The sequence below is a fragment of the Oryctolagus cuniculus genome, chromosome 16, assembly GCF_964237555.1.
Source record: "Oryctolagus cuniculus chromosome 16, mOryCun1.1, whole genome shotgun sequence".
Taxonomy (NCBI): domain Eukaryota; kingdom Metazoa; phylum Chordata; class Mammalia; order Lagomorpha; family Leporidae; genus Oryctolagus; species Oryctolagus cuniculus.
In genome coordinates this window covers 23,865,714-23,886,807 of record NC_091447.1, presented here as the reverse complement: position 1 = coordinate 23,886,807, position 21,094 = coordinate 23,865,714, and the positions used below count along the sequence as shown (strand labels likewise).

The 21,094-nt window shown below is 43.6% G+C and overlaps 1 protein-coding gene across 6 annotated transcripts in view; it reads right to left on the bottom strand.

Moving 5' to 3' along the window:
• The window catches only part of BBS9 (Bardet-Biedl syndrome 9), a 440,716-nt gene that overhangs the window by 407,285 nt on the left and 12,337 nt on the right, over positions 1 to 21,094 (bottom strand). For all 6 annotated transcript variants that reach the window (XM_008261624.4, XM_008261625.4, XM_002713746.5 and 3 more), the window contains exons 3-5: positions 17,886 to 18,036; positions 13,359 to 13,423; positions 4,734 to 4,847 (exon numbers count right to left, since the gene is read on the bottom strand). In XM_008261624.4, coding sequence (XP_008259846.1) covers positions 4,734 to 4,847; positions 13,359 to 13,423; positions 17,886 to 18,036 — 330 coding nt within the window. The remainder of the gene's footprint in view (positions 1 to 4,733; positions 4,848 to 13,358; positions 13,424 to 17,885; positions 18,037 to 21,094) is intronic.

Here is a 21,094-nt window from a genome sequence, read left to right as displayed (position 1 = left end):
AAGAACCAAAAGTTATGCAATTAACCTTAACTAAACCAAGCTGGCTTGCCTCCTGAAGTCAAGTTTTTTTCTGAACTCAGAAGGAGGTAAATTCACTCAGAGCCTAGAAGAGGAGACTTCTGTTAACATCACAAGTTTCTGGATGCAGGGAACCCGGACTAGAATCTCTCCTAAACCATTTACTAAGTGCATCTTTGGCGAGTTTTTCAACCCATGAAGAGCTTACAACACTGCCTGGTACAGACTACACATTTGGCAGATGCAGGATGCCTCTGTAACTCTATAATTTAGCATTACTCGAACACTGTCAGAAAGCCGTAACCAAGGTCCCGTTCTGGACCAACAAAGAGTCAGAACCTCAAGAAACAGTCTTCAGTCAGTCATTGGATGTAAGGAGGTCGACAGTGTGACCGCTGATTAACAGCAGTGCACAGCCCGAGTTCATTCAGAGTGGTTGTAATCAATTTTGACTCCACGTTGTAGATAAATATGCAGTACAAAAATAAAAACCAAAGAATCACAGTGTATATTATCCTTAAATTGTATAAGCCGTGTTTTATAGATAACTTCAATTTTCCCAAATACCTTGCTCAAAGGCAGTGCCAACTGTGGCCCAAAGTTGTGGAGGACTGCCATCTAGTGGTAGTTCCTTGTGATGCGATACAAAATCACCTTTCCTGCAGCCTTCCTCTATTTTTGAAATTGATTTGTATAAAATAGTGTCAGGTTATGTTTTGTTTTGTTTTTTAATTCTTTTTCAGAATTAAAATTATCATAATTACTGAACTTACAACTTCCACAAGAAGCCATATTAAATTCAGAGGAATTTAGAAGACAGGGATTCTTAAATTTTCTTTTTTAAACTCAAATAAACTCTAAGGGAGTTTTCAAAATAAAAGAATGAACACGGCAGTTAATATGCCACCTTGGATGCCCATTTTCCATATCAATCTCCAGCTCCACTTCCAATCCAGCTTCCTGCTATTGTGCACCCTGAGAGGCAGCAGGTGATGGTTCAAGTACTTGGGTTCCTGCCTCACATATGGAAAACCAGGATTGGTGTTCCTGGCTCCTGGCTTCTGCCTAGCCAAACCCCAGCTGTTGTAGGCCTTTGGGTAGCTATCCAGCCGTTAGAGCATATTGCTCACTTGCTTGCTCCCTCTCTCCTTCTGTCTCCTGATTTTCAAATTAAAATAAATTAAAATTTAGAAACAAAAAAGTAATGGTCAGCTCACTTTCTGAAAGGTGCACATTAAATATACAACTGAGACATCAAACTTAGAAAATTCTTTTTTAATGTGCATATCTTAGAAGTTACTTTTACTTTCTTCTTCCTATATCCTGAACTTTTTACAATGTAGTACGCAGTATTCAAAGAAGAAAGATACTTCCATATTAAGAGAAACATAACCTGACTTTAAAATTTACTGTATATGAGTGAAATGGTCATTTTTCCATTCAATTATTATTTATAGCCACTGTCTATATTCCCACTAAACTAGAGTCTTTTTTCTTTTTACTTGTTAGACTTCTTATTCAGTGAAGTATTAAGTAATTTTACTATAATGTAATTTTAAAACATATTCTCTCAAATAAAAGCTAAAAAAAAGGGAGAAGGAAAGAAGGGGAGAGGGGAGGGAGGCAGGAAGGGAATAGCATTATGTTCTTTGCTTAGAATTGCATCTACAAATCACACTGACTCTGTCAAAACCTGATTAAAAATTAAAAGAAAACCATATCTTATAACAATCTAACTTAATTCAATTTCCACATTCTATCAGGGAAATAATTACAAAGATTTATGTACAAAGATGCTCATGTCATCAAATATACCTTAATTTTTATATTTATAATAACCCATTGAATTGATATAGCTATCGCTCAGATCACTTCTAATTTCTCCATATTGCAAATGAAAATATAGATGTATAAACAGAAGGCAGGGAAGGACCGCAGGGAGAAGTGGGAAATGAACGTAGGGAAATTTCACGGGGCTTTTCCATAATCTGGATCCCTTGCTAACAAACATTCCCATAAGGCACGTTACAGCATCCAGGAACATTTCATGGCTCTTAACAGCCAGCTCGCCTCGTGAGAGTCTGAGTCATCTGACACAGACACGTGCGATGCGTGGCGGCGCAGACCCTCGCCATCTCGCCAGCATCAGTTTTCAGCCTATGCGCAGGCTGCAAACAGCTTCACTGAGACACTATCTACCCACTATAAAGTTCACTCCTTTACATACTCCATAGTGTTTAATGTATTTACAGACCTGTGCAACCAATGCCATAATCTAATTTTAAAATATTTTCCTCAAACCACAAAGAAACCTTTTACCCATCAGCAGTAACTGCCCATCCCTCCCATCAATTTCTCTGAATTGACTAGCCATGCCTTTTCCTTCTTGTAGATGCTTTAGTGACATACATCATTGTTTCAAAGACATGAAACAGAATGATCCTTCTGCTACTCAGATATTCCTGTTTCAAATTGCAGAATGTTTTATTTCTTAACCACAGGAAAGTAAAACATGCCAGAATGGTTTCTTGTTTTAAGAGATAAAAGAAAAAAGCTATCATATAGGCACAAAGCCATCCATTCCTTTCAAAACTCGAAGCCATCATAATTTGTAGGAGAGGAAAATATCTTCTTCTCACCCACCTAGGTTCATAGCTGAGGTCCCTAAAGGGAAAGACAGTTTCACAGGAGAAGAGCATATGTAAATTCATTCAATGTAACTTTTATGTACAGTAGGAGTTTCATAAGAAAATGAAGACCTGAAGAAGCAGTTGATTCTGTGTATTTTTATGCTTGGTTGATCAGGAAGTGAGCAATCATGGAGAAATCTGACAGGGCAAAGTGGGTAGAACCTAATGAGAGTAAACTGAAGACTTAGTAAGGCTGATCCATTCATATTCTGCACTGTGACCCTTCACCCTCAGAGACGAGGCTCTTCCTCCCCTCCACGCATAGGGAGGGCATTGCTCACAGGAGGGTCTTGGTACCCACTTCAGAGGAAAGTCACAACACCCTTCCGGCTTTGGGGCCTGCTTCAGAGACGGCCGGAGGGAAGTCAGGGTTGCTCTGCACTTTTTTCTGTCTACCAAGGTGCATTATTTTAGGGTGCTATACCCTAAACCCCATCATACTACTTAGCAAGTCATTACTAAACCTAGCAAAAATATTAGACAAGAACGAAGAATTTACTCCAACTGGGTTAGCTTGAATGATAATAAAATAGAAACAGTATAACCTATAGAACACAACACTTCCCAGGCCATCTAAAGAACAGTCATGATACCATCAGCAAAAATCTTTCACTTGTCTAACTAAAGCACTTTCTTCTCATAACTTCTGGGACTCCAGATGCATAGAATTGAACAATTTCCTTTTGGGGGATTTGGTAGAGGAAAGAGAATTGAAAACAGCTAACTAAGGGAGACCTAGGTGCCCCAAGTGTGTCAGACAACAGAGAAACTCGGTGGTGAATGCTGTGGGTGGGAAGCGGCACTCCACTAACAGAGCCTGGCCTCTCTCATAAACCTTAGTTCTCTCTCCTCTCCACCAACTCTGGCATCTCACACCCTCCTCCAACAATCCACATATTCCTGTTACTGGGTTAGCTCCTGTTACCCAGTCAGCTGTTGAGTCACAGCACCCCAACACCACTGATTCGGTATGCCTAAATTCATGTAGTCCTTGCCTTCACTTCCCTGTACAAAATATTCAGTTTGGGATACTTCGAAACTAAATCATTTTCTTGTGTCATGAAAGGAAAAATCTAATATAGGTAGGTAGCTTCTTTAATGCAACAAGCAAGCAATAAACTCACAAAAGCATGAGCCCAAACAGAGCAAAAATGTAAAATCCCTAGTTATCTGATCTGCAGGTGGCACATGTACACACACACACACACACACACACACACAGAGTCACAAGAGCACCCAGGTGAGTGTCACCATTAGTTCCTACCCCACGTCATGGTACAACCAGAGAAGCTGGGTTGTGAGAACCCTCCCACATCATAACAACAACGGACACAGAAGCACCAAGCCCAGATGATTCTGGGACCTCTTGCACTGGGTGGGCACACTGCAGGCAGCCCTTTGCTAACTAGAAAAGGAAACCCTCACGATAGGAGGAATCCAGCTTCACTGAGAAAAGTACGCAGCAGAGGTGATGTGTTTGTGAAACTTCCTCTAGGTCGTTTCTGCCACAGCAGAGAGCAGCATCAAGTCTGATTTCAGCCCCCACTTGCCAGCTTTCCCAGCTGCTCTCATGCACAAACAATCCACATGATCCTGTGTAGCAGCCCAGGAAATGGGGAGGCTGGAGAGGGCGTCTGTAGCTTCACCCTGCATGCAACAGGTAATACCAAGGACCCCTGCCAACAGAAGGCCAGCCCTTTATTCCAGGAGGAGAAGCAGGCACCAGGTCCATCATTAAAAAGCTCAATGAGCATATGAATAAGAAACAAACTCTCTAAAAAAGGTAGTTTTGTCGGTCTCTCTATATGAAAATGTTGATTATATGAAAATCAAATACATCCAATGCTTAAAGTTTTCTTTTTTTTATTATTTTGTTTGGATATATGAGTATAAAGATGTCAATAAAAACATCTATTTTAGCTTTCCCAAAGATTTAAATCACACTATCCTCCATCTTTATACGATCAAATATTCTACATCTGTCATTTGAAATTGCACTCACTCTCACGACTAAAAGCAAATTACCTTTCACACCACCAAATGATCCATATGTCATATTGCAAGCTGTTCGCTGAAGATTATGTTCATACATCAACTTGATCTGATATTGGTTCCCATGTTCCACATTACCCAGAGTTCCTGAAGAGAAAAAAGGAAAGAATCACTTTGCAGTTGTTTACACTAAAAACATTAATTTCTTCTCTACACCAAGTCTAAGTAATTCAATTTCACTGAAGTTTAAAATGACAAAGCAGTAAAACATTATGAGCAATTAGCATACTGATAACCATTATTTTAATGGTGCAGTCAAAATAATTTAATTCTCAGCCAGAACACACCATTACACAAAACAGTATCCCAGAGAGACATTTTATTATCTATTTGTAGTAGACCCATTATGTCTGAGTAAAGTGCAATTATTTAAATATAACAATAAAATCCTATAATTTCAGCTCTAAATAAATGAGGTTAAGTTCCTTTCATTTATAAACAAGAATAGAGCAAAGAAATAATTGCCTGAGAAAAAATTTCCCAACATTTTACAGTGATCTACTTTCTTTTTAAAAAATGTGTCTTCTTTCTTTGATTTATTTGACAGAGACAAGAAGAGATACAGAGAGATATCTCATCTGCTGGTTCACTTCCCAAATGCCCACAACAGCCAGGGCTGAGCCAGGCCAAAACGTGGAGCCAGAACCTCAACCTGGGTCTTCCAAGTGAGTGGTAGAGATCAACTGCTTGAACCATAATCTGCTGCCTCTGTGCATATTAGTAGGAAGGTGGACTAGAAAGCAGAGCTGGACTCAAACCCAGACACTCCAATCTTAACTTCTGCACCAAATATCCATCCCTTGAAAAATTCATTTTCCTGCCCTAACTCTCAAAATACTCAAGCCCCAGAGCAAGTGTTTAGCCTAACCATCCAACATCAGAGTACTTGGGTTCAATCTCTGGCTCCAGCTCCTGCTAATGCAGTCTATGGGAAGCAGAAGTGATGGCTCAAGTAATTGGGTTCCTGCCACTCATGGGAGACTTGGATAGTGTTCTCAGCTCCCAACCCAGCCCTGGTCCAGGCATTTCAGGCACGTGGGAAGTGAACCAATGAATGGGAGCACATATACTCCCCCAGTAAAGATTATGCTGCCCATGGTATTGTTAATGGCAACTTCCCTTAAGAAAAGAACATCAAGATTGTACCATTTCTTGGGTCCAGCATTGTGGCACAGCAGGTTAAGCCACCACTAACATCCCAAATGGGTGCTGGTTCAAGACCCAGCTACTCCACTTTCCATCAGTTCTCTGCTAACACACCTGGGAAAGCAGCAGAAGATGATTCAAGTACTTGGGCCCCTGCACCCACATGGGAGACCTATTTCTGTACATAGCTTCCATTTTCTATCTATATATATTGCTTGCCTACATTAAGGAGCAGAGCTCTCTGAGCCTCCTCTGGTTCTGACAGCGGCCTATTTCCTGAATCATTCTTGGCTCCACTAAACTGTTAAATTTAATTTGTCTAAAGATTTTCTTTTTAACAGTTGAAAGAGAAAAACTAACAAGGGAGGATTTCTTGGAGGAGAATCACTCTTACTCAGTTCCACGCCCTGGAATATGGCTAACAGTAGATTTGCATAACAATGGGGAAATGAAAAGAGAGGGCAGGCATCTGACACAGAAGTGAAGGTAACAGTTGGGATGCCCACATCCCATATAGGAGGGCCTGGGTTCAAGTCCCAGCTTTGCTCCCAGGTCTACTTCCTTCTAATGTGCACATTGGAAGGCCACAGTGATTATTCAAGTGGCTGGGTCCCTGCCACCCATGTGGGAGACCTGGATTGAGTCCCTGACTCCCAAGTATTTGGCGAGTGAAGTACTCTCTCCTCTCTCTCTCTCTCTCTCTCTCCTTCCCTTCCTCCCCTCCTCCCCTACATTCCCCCAGCCTTTAAAATAAATAAAATACATAATAAAACCATTTTTAAGAGAGAGAGAGACTCAAATTTGGCGGCTAACCCTGATAGACTGTCTGTAATCTAGATAGTATAAAATAAGTGGGATACCAGGAATCTGGGGTATAATCACAACTAATCCAGCCACAAGGGGAAAAAACAAAAACCAGCTAAACACCTGCATTAACCTAGGGAGAGTTCTAGCTTCCAAGAAACCAGGGGGGAAAAAAATCCAAGAAACACCTGGTTTAACACTACAGAAATTACCAATTTCATTCTGCACCCACAGCCAGATCAAACCCTCTGAAGAAGGAAGGCACTTATGCATGATTATTAGCCAAAAGGAAAGCAGGAACATTAGGAACTCACATCAGTGAACAACAGCAGCCAATACTTGAGCAAATTTAGCATGAAATGACACTAAGACTTGTGTTCTATAAAAACTCCAACTGCACTGGTAAATTTTAAAACTTCAAATACTAGCACTTTGAAACTTAATAATGCAACGATGGAGAATAAAGATAATTCCTCTTCATTAGATAACTACCTTGCAATAAAAGTACTATTTAGAATCTAAACTTTCTGTGGCCGGGTATTTGGGTTACTGATTAAGACACCAGTAAAGGGGCCCGTGCTGTGGCATAGTGGGTAAAGCCACCGCCTGCAGTGCCAGCATCCCACATGGCTACAGGTTCAAGTCCCAGCTGCTCCTCTTCCAATCCAGCTCTCTGCTATGACCTGGGAATGTAGTAGAAGATGGCCCAAGTCCTTTGGCCCCTGCACCCATGTGGGAAGACCTAGAGGAAGCTCCTGGCTCCTGGTTTCCAATCCACATAGCTCCAGCCATTGCAGAAACCTGGGGAGTGGACCAGCAGTTGGAAGACCTCTCTCTCTCTCTCTCTGTCTCTACCTCTCTCTGTAACTCCGTCTTTCAAATAAATAAAATAAATCTTCAAAAACAAAAAAAAGAACATTTATATAGGTTTTATCTTTAAACATACTGTCTATGAACATTTTGACTATTAAGTGTAGATGATTATAGTCTACATAAGGTTAAAGTTAATATACAATTCCATCAATTAGAAAGTAGGTAGATATTAGATCATTTATACTATTAGTTTTGTTTAAACAAAATCTTATTTAAGGGGCCGGCGCTGTGGCACAGTGGGTTAACACCCTGGCCTGAAGTGCCAGCATCACATATGGGTGCCGGTTCAAGACCCGGCTGCTCCACTTCTGATCCAGCTCTCTTCTATGGCCTGAGAAAGCAGTAGAAGATGGCCCAAGGCACTGGGCCCATGCACCCACGTGGGAGACTGGGAAGAATCTCCTGGCTCTTGGCTTTGAATCAGCGCAGCTCCGGCTGTTGTGGCCAATTGGGGAGTGAACCATTGGATGGAAGACCTCTCTCTCTCTCTCTCTCTGCCTCTCCTCTGTGTAACTCTGACTTTCAAATAAATAAATAAATCTTTAAAATAAAATCTATTTAAGTGAAAAAAAAGTTTCAGGGCTTGGACTGTGGTGCAGTGGGTTAAGCTGTTGCTTGTGATGTCAGGATTCTGTATCTGGGTGTTTGTTCAAGTTCCAGATCTTTGACTTTTTTTTTTTTTTTTTTGACAGGCAGAGTGGACAGTGAGAGAGAGAGACAGAGAGAAAGGCCTTCCTTTTGCCATTGGTTCACCCTCCAATGGCCGCCGTGGCTGGCATGCACTGATCCGAAGGTAGGAGCCAGGTGCTTCTCCTGGTCACCCAGCTCTTTGACTTCTGATACAGTGTCCTGATAATGCACCTGGGAAAGCAACAGAAGTGGCCCAAGTATTTGGGTCCATGACACCATGTGGGAGACCAGGATGGAATTCCTGGCTCCCAGCTCCTGGCTTCAGCCTGGACCAGCTCTGGCCATTGTGGACATTTGAAGTAAACCAGTGGATGGGAAATGTCTGTTCATCTCTGCCTGTCTGTCTCTCACTCTCCTTCTCTCTCTCCTACCTTCAAATAAACAAAAATAAACAAATTTTGAAATGCTCTTCTTTTTTTTTTTTTTTTTTTTTTTTTTTTAATTTTTGACAGGCAGAGTGGACAGTGAGAGAGAGAGACAGAGAGAAAGGTCTTCCTTTGCCGTTGGTTCACCCTCCAATGGCCGCCGCGGCCGGCGCGCTGCGGCCAGCGCACCGCGCTGATCCGATGGCAGGAGCCAGGAGCCAGGTGCTTTTCCTGGTCTCCCATGGGGTGCAGGGCCCAAGCACCTGGGCCATCCTCCACTGCACTCCCTGGCCACAGCAGAGGGCTGGCCTGGAAGAGGGGCAACCGGGACAGAATCCGGCGCCCCGACCGGGACTAGAACCCGGTGTGCCGGCGCCGCTAGGCGGAGGATTAGCCTAGTGAGCCGCGGCGCCGGCCGAAATGCTCTTCTTGATAATAGTTTAGAGTACAATTTCATACAACTGCTAAGCAGTCCAAGGACATTACATAACACAGTATCATTATGAAGGCTGTGTTAAATAATTAAATAAGATCATATAAGCCTGTCAAAAGTAAAGAATCACATCTTTTTAGCTATGCACATGGCACCTATTAAAATTCTATAAATACAACAGATGTTTAATAAATATTTATTGTGAAGTATGCAATTTTTGGAGAAAAATATTTAAGAGAATATAATTAGTATGGCTTAAGCTCACACATCTGTAACAATTTACCCAGAAATTGGAGCCCATCAGAAAGGAATGTGAGATGCCACACAATGCTTTCCCTTCCAGAGCATGATAAGATGAGCTCACTTCAAGGCAGCAAGACCCTGCTGTGTCTCCGTACTAAGCACACACTTGATACTATATCCCCCACCAAGAAGAAGTCCCCACAGTAGCCTCTGACTATTAAGGGTTGTTTAGGGGGCTGCCTCTGTGGCATAGTGGGTAAAGCTGCCACCTGAAGTGCCAGCATCCCATATGGGCGCCTGTTCTAGTCCCAGCTGCTCAATTCTGATCCAGCTCTCTGCTATGGCCTGGAAAAGCAGTAGAAGATGGCCCAAGACCATGGGTCCCTGCACCCACGTGGGAGACCCAGAAGAAGCTCCTGGCTCCTGGCTTTGGATGAAGCAGCTCCAGCCGTTGCAGCCAATTGGGGTAGAATGAACCAGCTGATAGAAGCCCCCCCACCCCGCCTTTCCTTCTCTATGTAACTTTGACTTTCAAATAAATAAATAAATCTTTAAAAAAAAAATAGGAGGTTTTCAGTATATCCAGGAGACTGACTTTAAAGATGTCTTCTAGTTTGACTCAAATCTTTTTTGGAAGCACACAGACTATAAAAGAAAAGAAAACAAAACAAAAAATATTTGAAAAGAAGGCATTTGAGGGAAAGGATGTCAGGCTCAGCTAACACTTTCATCCATTGATGAATTTACTTAAACTAGAAAATGTTTGTGCTTCCCTTGTTACAGTAAAAGCTAGGTAAAAGTTCAACCTGGAACCCCAAGAAACATGTTTAAGAGAACAAAAACATTAACTTCCCTTGCTTCTCAATTTAAGCGAAGCCAGGAAAAATACACAAATTGTCAGTCTACAAATATCTTCAGAGGCTTTAGAAATGAGAGACAGAAGGAAGTGAGGTGGGGCATAAAGGAATGTAATTTGGACAACTATGGGTCCCCAGAGAATACGAAGTCTGGACATGAACACAAAGAATAAAAGAGCAGTAAAATTCGCCGTTCCCATGGCAAATAACTTTCATCTTCAACACTAATTTAGGAGGGATGCCAATGTCCGGTAAACAAACTGTGACAAAACATGCTACTTTCTTGTGGTGGGCTTCTCGGATAAGCACATCTTTTATTCCTAGTCCACGCCGCAAGCCCCAGTGGGATGCTAGCGGCTGTCGTCTTCCTGGGCCACAATTTATGTGAGACCAGGGAAGGCCAAAAATCTGACCTGACTTCTAGTTTCTCAGAAGCACCTCCTCTCTGCCCGGCTTTGAGCCCCTTGGGGGCCTTTAGAAGAACTGCTCCAAGAAGTCGTCAGGGTAACTGTAACCAGCAAGCTCTGCCGCTCCATGGCCTGCACAACCCAGGTAGTGAAATAACACTTGCAATTACCAGGCTTATGATCAGGCACAGAGGAACAACTAGACTCATGCAATAAAGGAGCCTATATCAGACCTTTTCCCCTTATTATGCAATACTGAATCTGTGCCCTATCACTAGGAGGAGCAATACCTTATACCATGACACTAGTAAGAATGCACTTCATCTGGCCTCTCATATCAGCAGAGAAGAAAATAAAATGATAGTGGTTACAGAGAAGGAGAAGAAAACAGCACACGGTAAAGAATAATAAGGACTCAGCTATCAATTGCCTCAGCACTATGCAGAAATTTATTAACTCATTAATTCAATAAATATTTACTGGATGTCTGCCATATACAACATGCCTGGTTACCAAGCCTGAATTAGAAATATAACAGATCCTCACCTGAAAAGAGAATGCCTAAGAAAATACAGCTCATTGGGACAGAAGTTAGGCACAGCAGTTAGGACGTGGCTTGGGATACCCATATCCCATGTCACAGGGCCTGGTTCAAGTTGTGACTCCACTTCTAATCCAGTTTCCTGCTAATGTGTACCCTGGGAAACAGTAAATGCTCACTCAAGTATCTGGGACCCTGACACACACACGGGAGACACAGATTGAGTTCTGGGCTCCTCGTTTCAGAATGGCCCAGCCCAAATGTTGTGGGCACTAAACTAGCAGATGGAAGATTCTTCTGTCTCCCTTTTAAATAAAATTTAAAATAAAGCTCAAAAAGAAAGGCTATCCAGATCACTGATAGTAAATACAAATAATTACTCAAATAGAATGCAAGATACAAGGAAGACTACAATCAAGAGAATGAGTCTGGGTACTGGTGTGTGGCAGAGCAAGTTAAGCTTCCCCTTTGGGCATGCCAGTCTGAGTTCCAGCTACAACACTTCCAATCCAGCTTCCTGCTAATGCAACTTGAGAAGGCAGCAGATGGTGGCCCAAGTACTTGACCCCTGACACCATGTGAGGGCCAGAATAGAGTTTCTAACCCTTGGCTTGGCCTAGACCTGGATGTTTTAGCCATTTGGGGACTGAACCAGTGGATGGAAGATATCTGTCTGTCTGTCTCCCTTTCTCTCTGTCACACTGCCTTTCAAGGAAATAAATCTTTCTTTAAAAAAAAAAAAAAAGAGAGAGAGAGCGAGCGAGAAAGAAAGAGAAGGAGAATGAGCTGGAAAAATCTAATTCCTAGAAACTAACATTTACATCAAATTCCAAAGGAGATTATCTTTCATGTAGGGGATAACCCCACAAATACTCAGCTTCACCTTATTAATATTTATTATTAATATTTCTCTAATATTAACATTCATAAAAGTAACTCCCAACTTGAACTAAAATTAACCTAATAACTCAAGTTACTTTTCAAATTTAATAGGAGCCAGATGCTGGTACCAAACCACTATCCTGGTACCCACACAACCATGTGAGAGGAAGAAATTTGGTTAAGCCTCCAAGGAAGTGCCTTGAGGCCTGGTTAAGGGAAGACAACCAAATGCCAAAATACTGGAAGTGCAAAGAAAAAACACTTGAGGTTCACCCAAAAAACTCTACTCCAAACCACTATGACTCAGCATCTAATGAATTTTGCTATTGTTAGAAACATCTCTTGGGGCTGGTGCTGTGGCATAGCAGGTTAACACCCTGGCCTGAAGCACTGGCATCCCATATGGGTGCCAGTTCGAGACCCAGCTGCTCCACTTCCGATCCAGCTCTCTGCTATGGCCTGGGAAAGCAGTAGAAGATGGCCCACGTCCTTGGGCCCCTGCACCCACGTGGGAGACCCAGAAGAAGCTTCTGTCTCCTGGCTTCGGATCAGTGCAGCTCCAGCCACTGCGGCCATCTGGGGAGTAAACAAGCGGACAGAAGACCTCTCTCTGCCTCTCCTCTCTCTGTGTAGCTCTGACTTTTGAATAAATAAATAAATCTTAAAAAAAAAAAAAAAAAAAAGAAACATCTCTTAACACTCAAGAGTCCTCAGTGCCCAGTATTGACCCTAATTCCTTGGAGGAGGGAGATTACAAGGAACCCTCTACTAGAAATCTAAGTATGCACAGAAACAGGAGACCAGGAAAATGTAACAGCTTGAGTACCCAAAGGAATAGTGAACAATGAAGAAAAGCTAACCAAGATGAGAAAACCTTCAAGTGAATGTTTCATGTTCTCTATACTAAGTCAGCACTAGCGAATATCTTTTTTTTTTTTTTTTTTTTTTTGACAGGCAGAGTGGACTGTGAGAGAGAGAGACAGAGAGAAAGGTCTTCCTTTGCCATTGGTTCACCCTCCAATGGCCGCCGTGGCAGGTGCGCTGCGGCCGGTGCACTACGCTGATCCGATGGCAGGAGCCAGGTGCTTCTCCTGGTCTCCCATGGGGTGCAGGGCCCAAGCACTTGGGCCATCCTCCACTGCACTCCCTGGCCACAGCAGAGAGCTGGCCTGGAAGAGGGGCAACCGGGACAGAATCCGTTGCCCCAACCGGGACTAGAACCCAGTGTGCCGGTGCCACAAGGCGGAGGATTAGCCTAGTGAGCCACGGCGCCGGCCACGAATATCTATTCTTATGTAATGTTAAGGAGCCCAGTTCCTAATAAAAATTCTACATTACAAAAGAAAATGTTTCTTACCTGAGACAGAGTAGACACAAAGTTTTCTAGAATGTAACACAGCCAAATGAAGCATTTCAGTACCTCTGAAAAAAATGGAGAAAGTTTTAAAAGTTATGAAATATTAGTTTCAGATGTAACACAGTGTGAAATAATTTCAAAAGCTCTGACAACTGCAGCCACTGTAAGTAAACCAAAAATAGACATGACAACAAACAGCCAATCTGACAACCCCAGAGGCTCCAACTCTGCCTCCGGGGGCTGCCTTCAGACAGAAACCAAGTGGGGATTCAAGGAGCAACCTGATCTGAGGCTTCACAAGAGAACCAAATTCTGATCCTGGCTCTCGGGCTAATTCACCTGTGACTCTGGGCAAGTCATTCATCTCCCTGGGCCTATGTACCCTACCGAAACAGGTTTCAATTAAATCAAACTACATCACGTGAGCACAACTTGAAAAGAACAGAACACCACAAAAACTAATCATTCTTAGTAAATGGTACGTCTCACTTCCAGAACTGAAATTTTATTAAAGGTATTCAAAACATTCAGTTTGAACAAACTTGCAAATACAAATAAACTAACAATATCAACATTTTACTTTTTTTTTTTTTTTTCTTGACAAGCCGAGTTAGACAGTGAGAGAGACAGACAGAGAGAAAGGTCTTCCTTTCATTGGTTCACCCCCAAGACAGCTGCTACGGCCAGTGCGCTGTGCTGATCCAAAGCCAGGAGCCAGGTGCTTCCTCCTGGTCTCCTATGCAGGTACAGGGCCCAGGCATTTGGGCCATCCTCCCCTGCCTTCCCAGGCCACAGCAGAGAGCTGGACTGGAAGAGGAGCAACCAGGACAGAACCGGCACCCCCACCAGGACTAGAACCCAGGGTGGCGGCGCCACAGGCAGAAGATTAGCCAAGTAAGCCACGGCGCCGGCCAACATTGTACTTCTCAGATCATGTCAGGTGGTTTTCAGGGACAGTAGCATGGAAATCTAGAAATCCTCCATTCACTATTATCCAGGGTTAAGCTAATAAATGTGAAAGAGTAAAGGGTGTAAGTGGCTATGATTAACTGGAGACTGGGGCTAGACTAAAGAAGGTGGCTACTACTGGCTTCTGGGCTTATGGCTGATTTCTACTTTTTTTTCTTTTCAAAAAACATCAGAAAGCAGGAATTTTATATGAACTCTCCTGGTTTCTTAAATGCTGGCAGCTATTTTAAATTTAAAACACTGCAGTACTCCATGTGCAAACAGTCCTCCAGTGTACAATCTCTGACACAGACACTATTCTAAAATACAAGAACTGACTTTGTAACTCAACTATATGTGCAACTAATTAATCTTACAAAGTGTCTATATCTCACTTGCAAAATAAGAATTGTATTAAGATAATATCTGAAAAAATATTGGTGCAATAAACATAAAATATTTATCATTCATTGTACTACCAGAAAATACAAATATGAATGATTCCATAATTGCTACTGCCTTTACCAGTTTTCACATGTACCCTGGACACTAAAAGCAATTTTTCCATCATGTTCAGTGAGAAAAGAACATGTCATGGAAAGATAGTAAAGTATGGGATCATGGGGCCAGCTCTGTGGTGTAGTAGGCTAAACTTCCGCCTGCAGTGCTGGCATCACACATGGGTGCAGGTTCGTGTCCCGGCTGCTCCACTTCTGATCCAGCTCTCTGCTATGGCCTGGGAAAGCAGTGGAAGATGGCCCAAGTCCTTGGGCCCCTGCACCTGCATGGGAAACCCGGAAGAAGCTCCTGGCTCTTGGCTTCGGATCGGCCCAGCTCCAGCCATTGTGCAGCCATCTGGGGAGTGAACCAGTGGATGGAAGCCCTTTCTCTCTTTCTCTCCTTCTCTCTATCTGTAATTCTACCTCTCAAATAAATTTAAAAAAAAAAATGTATGGAATCAGGGAAACCAGATCTGAATCTGGGCCATATAACCTTAAGCTCTAAGCTCTAGTTTCCTTATCTATAAATATAGACCATAGCTGACTTACAGATATGATTACTGAGACAATATTTACAAAGACCTAGCACAGCTCCACTTTCTAACATTAACCTGCTCCCTTTCCAACAGGTGATCACATAAATCACACTTAAAGACTACTGTGTGTAGGCTGGTGCCGTGGCTCACTAGGCTAATCCTCCGCCTGCGGCGCCGGCACACCGGGTTCTAGTCTCGTCAGGGCACCGGATTCTGTCCCGGTTGCTCCTCTTCCAGTCCAGCTCTCTGCTCTGGCCCAGGAGGGCAGCGGAGGATGGCCCAAGTGCTTGGGCCCTGCACCCCATGGGAGACCAGGAGAAGCACCTGGCTCCTGCCTTCAGATCAGTGCGGTGCACCGGCCGCAGTGTGCCGGCCGCAGCGGCCATTGGAGGGTGAACCAACGGCAAAGGAAGACCTTTCTTCTCTCTCTCACTGTCCACTTTGCCTGTCCAAAAAAAAAAAAAAAAAACAACAACAACAAACACTACTGTGTGTAAATAGAGCCATACTTAAAGACTACTGTGCAGAATGACCACTGGTTGCATTTACTTTTTTAAACAATAATGGGTCTGGCACTGTGGCGTAGTGGGTAAAGCTCCTGCCTGTAGTGTCAGCATCCCATATGGGAAACGGTTTGAGACCTACCTGCTCCACTTCCGATCCAGCTCTCTGCTGTGGCCTGGGAAAGCAGTAGAAGATGGCCCAAGTCCTTGGGCTCCTGAACCCACATGGGAGACCTGGAGGAGGCTCCTTGCTCTTGCCTTCAGATTGGCACAGCTCCAGCCATTGTGGCCAATTGGGGAGTGAACCAGTGGATGGAAGACCTCTCTCTCTCTCTACCTCTCCTTCTCTCTCTCTCTCTCTAACTCTGACTTGCAAATAAATAAATAAACCTTTTTTTAAAAAAAGTACAAAGCAGCCGGCGCCGCGGCTCACTAGGCTAATCCTCCGCCTTGCGGCGCCGGCACACCGGGTTCTAGTCCCGGTCCGGGCACCGGATTCTGTCCCGGTTGCCCCTCTTCCAGGCCAGCTCTCTGCTGTGGCCCGGGAGTGCAGGGGAGGATGGCCCAAGTGCTTGGGCCCTGCACCCCATGGAAGACCAGGAGAAGCACCTGGCTCCTGCCATCGGATCAGTGCGGTGCGCCGGCTGCAGCGCGCTGGCCGCGGCGGCCATTGGAGGGTGAATCAACGGCAAAGGAAGACCTTTCTCTCTGTCTCTCTCTCTCACTGTCCACTCTGCCTGTTAAAAAAAAAAAAAAAAAGTATAAAGCAACGCTTCCCCAGTTTAAAAAGAAAAAAACAATAACGGGAAGATAAAATGTTTTTCAGATGGGCTGGCATTGTGGCCCAGCACAACTTAGAGTGCTGGTATCCCTTAACAGAATGCCAGTCCAAGTCTCAGCTGCTTTACTTCCAACCCAGCTTCCTGCTAACAAGCCCGGGAAAACAGAAGATGGCGCAAGTGCCTGGGCCTCTGCCACCCACATGGGAGACCCAGATGGAGTTCCTGGCTCCTGGCTTCAGTCTGGTCCAGACCTGGCTGTTGCAGCCATTTGAGGTGTGAACCAGCAGCTGGAAGATCCTTATCCCTCTCTCTCTCCTCTCCTTCTCCCTCCCTCCCCTTCTCTTCCCACTCTCATTCATGCTTTGCCTTTCAAATAAATAAATATTTTTTTAAAAAATGTTTTCTAGAGGCATGACTCCTTTAGTGCCCTTACTTGAGAAATCCATCATGTCTAGTATGTGCTAGGTACATGTTGGGTATGTAATCATCTCTGCTTTCAGGAGATACCTAGCAACCACATCAGTCACAAATCTCCCCAACCCAGCCTATCACACTGCATAAAGTCTCATCTCATACCCCAGCCCAACACATCCATGCTGCAGCTTTCTAATGAAAAGAAACACAACACTAGAAGAGAATGAACACTCACAAGTGGTTGGTTATTCCAAGCAGAAATCAGGGCCCTGAAAAAATAGCTCCTGGGGTCAACAAAGCACTACAAGCAAAAGAAGTGAGCCAAAATCCAGAGCTCAGGGCACTGCCCACACTTAGGAGGAGAAAGGGGGGTATTTGGGGAGTAAGTCAGTGGATGGAAGCACTCTCACACACTCTCTCTCAAAATTCATTATTTTTTATTTTAAATTAGTATCCCATACATTAGGAACACTCAGGTGACAATATACAAAAAATATATTTAGAGGCTGATAAACTTTGCATCACAACATCTCCATTTCTCATCCAGCTTCCTGCTAATGAGTCTGGGAAGGTAGCAGAAGATAGCAGAAGCACTTGGTACCCTGCCACCCTTGTGGGAGACTGAGATGGAGTTCTAGACTCCTGGCTTTGGCTGGCCCAGGCTGGTTATCGTGGGCATTTGGGGAGTGAACCAGCAGATGAAAGATCCCTCTTCCTTTCCTTCTCCCTTATTCTGCCTTTTGAATAAACAAATAAATAAATATTTAAAAAAATAAAGAAAGGAAATATGTATGGGATTGACATACTCCACAATAAAGTACCAGAATCAATGGGCTGTACTTACGAAACAAACTTTCCTACTTCCACTTGAAGTATTGGATCTCTCAGATGCACTTCCAGAAGCAGATCTTCAGCTTGAGATCCATCTCCTGTTTTTACAGGATGTGGGCTAAAGATTCTTAGGTATCCCATAAAGCTACCCACAATTATTTTATCTGTTGAGAAAAATTTTTTTAGAAAAAAGATACAGGAAGAAACAAATATTAGTAAACATCTTTGGTAATAATCTTTCTAACGTTTGAAGATAAATCTACAAATTAAAAAAATCCAGATTTGTTTCATATACACTCCACCAACAGATGTAATTAAAATAAACTTTTTTTTTTTAAGATTTATTTTTATTTATTTGAAAGACAGAGTTACAGAGAGAGGTAGAAACAGAGAGAGAGGGGTTTTCCGTGTGCTGGTTCACTACCCAGATGGCCGCAACAGCCGGAGCCAGGAGCTTGTTCCCAGTTTCCCACACAGGTTCAGGGACCCAAGGACTTGGGCCATCTTGTACTGCTTTCCCAGGCCATAACAGAGAGCTGGATTGGAAGAGGAGTACCCAGGACTAGAACCGGCACCCATATGGGATGCAGGTGCTTCAGGTGGGGGCTTTAATCTGCTGCGCCACAGCGCCAGTCCCAATAAACTTATTTTAATAACATATACTTGGCTGGCACCGTGGCTTAATAAGCCAATCCTCCGCCTTGCAGCGCCGGCACACCGGGTTCTAGTCCCGGTCAGGGTGCCAGATTCTGTCCCGGTTGCCCCTCTTCCAGGCCAGCTCTCTGCTGTGGCCAGGGAGTGCAGTGGAGGATGGCCCAAGTGCTTGGTCCCTGCACCCCATGGGAGACCAGGAGAAGCACCTGGCTCCTGCCTTCGGATCAGCGCGGTGTGCCAGCTGCAGCGCGCCAGCCGCGGCAGTGATTGGAGGGTGAACCAACGGCAAAGGAATACCTTTCTCTTTGTCTCTCTCTCTCTCTCACTGTCCACTCTGCCTGTCAAAATAAATAAATAAATAAATAAATAAAAATAACATACTTTAGATCACCCATATTCAAGTATACTAATACACTGAATCATTTCCCAAGCCTATGACTGAGTCATAATTTAACTCAGTCAAAGCAAGTCTTTTATTCAAAGGACTACTACAAGGTTGTAAATGGATTTCATCTCAGAATGTCCACTCTACAACAGGTTATAGCTGTCAGAAACACTGTATAGAATAGGATTCTGAGGCCTCACTGGATAGAGTGCCTGGATTAATAGAGTTTAATCTTGGATATCAGAGGGGGAAATCACAGGATGGGTAGTTCAGATTAACTTGTGTCTCCCAAAAAGGTACATTCACAGGTACCTGTGAATATGGCCTTATTTGGATACATCTTTGCAGATTATTCAAATTTTTAGAAAGATCACAACTAGCTGTGTGTTAGGACTCAGTGAGTGTCTTTTAAGGGAACAGAGATGGAGGAGGAGAATGCCCTGTGAAGATGCAGACACACAGAGAGAAAACAGCCATGCTACACACAGGCAGAGACTGGAGTGATGATGCATCTACAAGCCAGCGTCCTGGAGGAAGCAAGAAAGGCTCCCGGAGTCTTCACAGGCAGCAGCAATGTCCTGCCGGCACCTGGACTGCAGACTCCGAGCCTCCTGAACAGGGAGAGGATGCATTCCTCTTGTTGTAAGCCACCCAATTGTAGAACTTTGTTGAGTCACCCAGAAAGCTCATTTCCATCTACTTAAAAAGAGGAGTTCTGCATAATCAAGAGATTACCATGTGCCAGACGATGCTCCTAGTAGTTTACATGCACTAAATCTTCATAATAAACCTACAAGCGAGGTGCTGTTCTGGGAACCTCAGTCCTGAGTGGAGACAGGAAAGTCACCAGGAATCTGGTGCCAGACGGTTCAATGGAAGCCCCCAGAAGCCAGTTCAACTCTGCCTGCTTTTGAGGAAACTATCTCACTCTCATTCCAATCTTTTTTTATACTTAAATTTATCATAGTTTCATGTCACTTGTTGCAAAATAAAGTGAAAAAGTTAAATGATGGAGAAATGAACACCAGAGAATAAACCGCACCCGAATCCATAAGAATACTGAGAATTGGTTCATGAGCTAAGCTGGCCACAAACCAGTGTTCATAGTCTAGGTGGGGTTAGGAGCATGGTACACAGAGACAGAACAGTTCATCAAATTGTCACCTCCAGTCACCTGGTTTCCTGTGCCCACTGCAGGTGAAACTTCAGTGATAGGACAGCTGCTGCCAAGGGCCAAGTAAACAGGAAAGGGGAGTAGCAAACCAGATGGAAGATCGCTTTTTCTAAGGACACTCGATAAATTAAAATAAGATGCTGAGAAATTTAAATATCAAAATTCTCATCTTGGAACAAAGAAAAACAGTCAGGGTCTTTGGTATTCTGCCAGAAGAATTTCTTCGCATACAAGGGTGGCAGTGGTAATTAACCACTGAGAATATAAATCAGATTGATTCTTTGAGTTCTAAATTACAATAGCAAATGTCCTCAGTTTTCTTAAGTAAAAGCACTAATCAGAAAGAGTGGGATTCTTACCGTTATGATGGAGTTACTGGAAGAGTCCATATGGTTTGGAAAAGAAATCTCACTTTCTAAAATGCTTCCCATGAATTCCCCATGTATCCTGTCATGTCCTGAACATCATTTTTACTCACTGAACATGCAAGACTTTATTTAAATACAACCCTATCTTCAGAGATAATAGGACAACAGGATGGCCAATGCCAGAATCCAAAAGTATACACATGGGCCGGCGCCGCGGCTCAATAGGCTAATCCTCCACTTGTGGCGCCGGCACACCGGGTTCTAGTCCCGGTCGGGGCGCCGGAGTCTGTCCCAGTTGCCCCTCTTCCAGGACAGCTTTCTGCTGTGGCCAGGGAGTGCAGTGGAGGATGGCCCAAGTACTTGTGCCCTGCACCCCATGAGAGACCAGGATAAGTACCTGGCTCCTGCCATTGGATCAGTGCGGTGCGCCGGCCGCAGCATGCTGGCCACGGCGGCCATTGGAGGGTAAACCAATGGCAAAAAGGAAGACATTTCTCTCTGTCTCTCTCTCTCACTGTCCACTCTACCTGTCAAAAAAAAAAAAAAAAAAAAAAAGTATACATATGCTCATTAAAAAAGTAAAGTTATTATAGTAACCAGATCTCAAGTAACATCCTTACTCACAGATCTCAACTTATGGT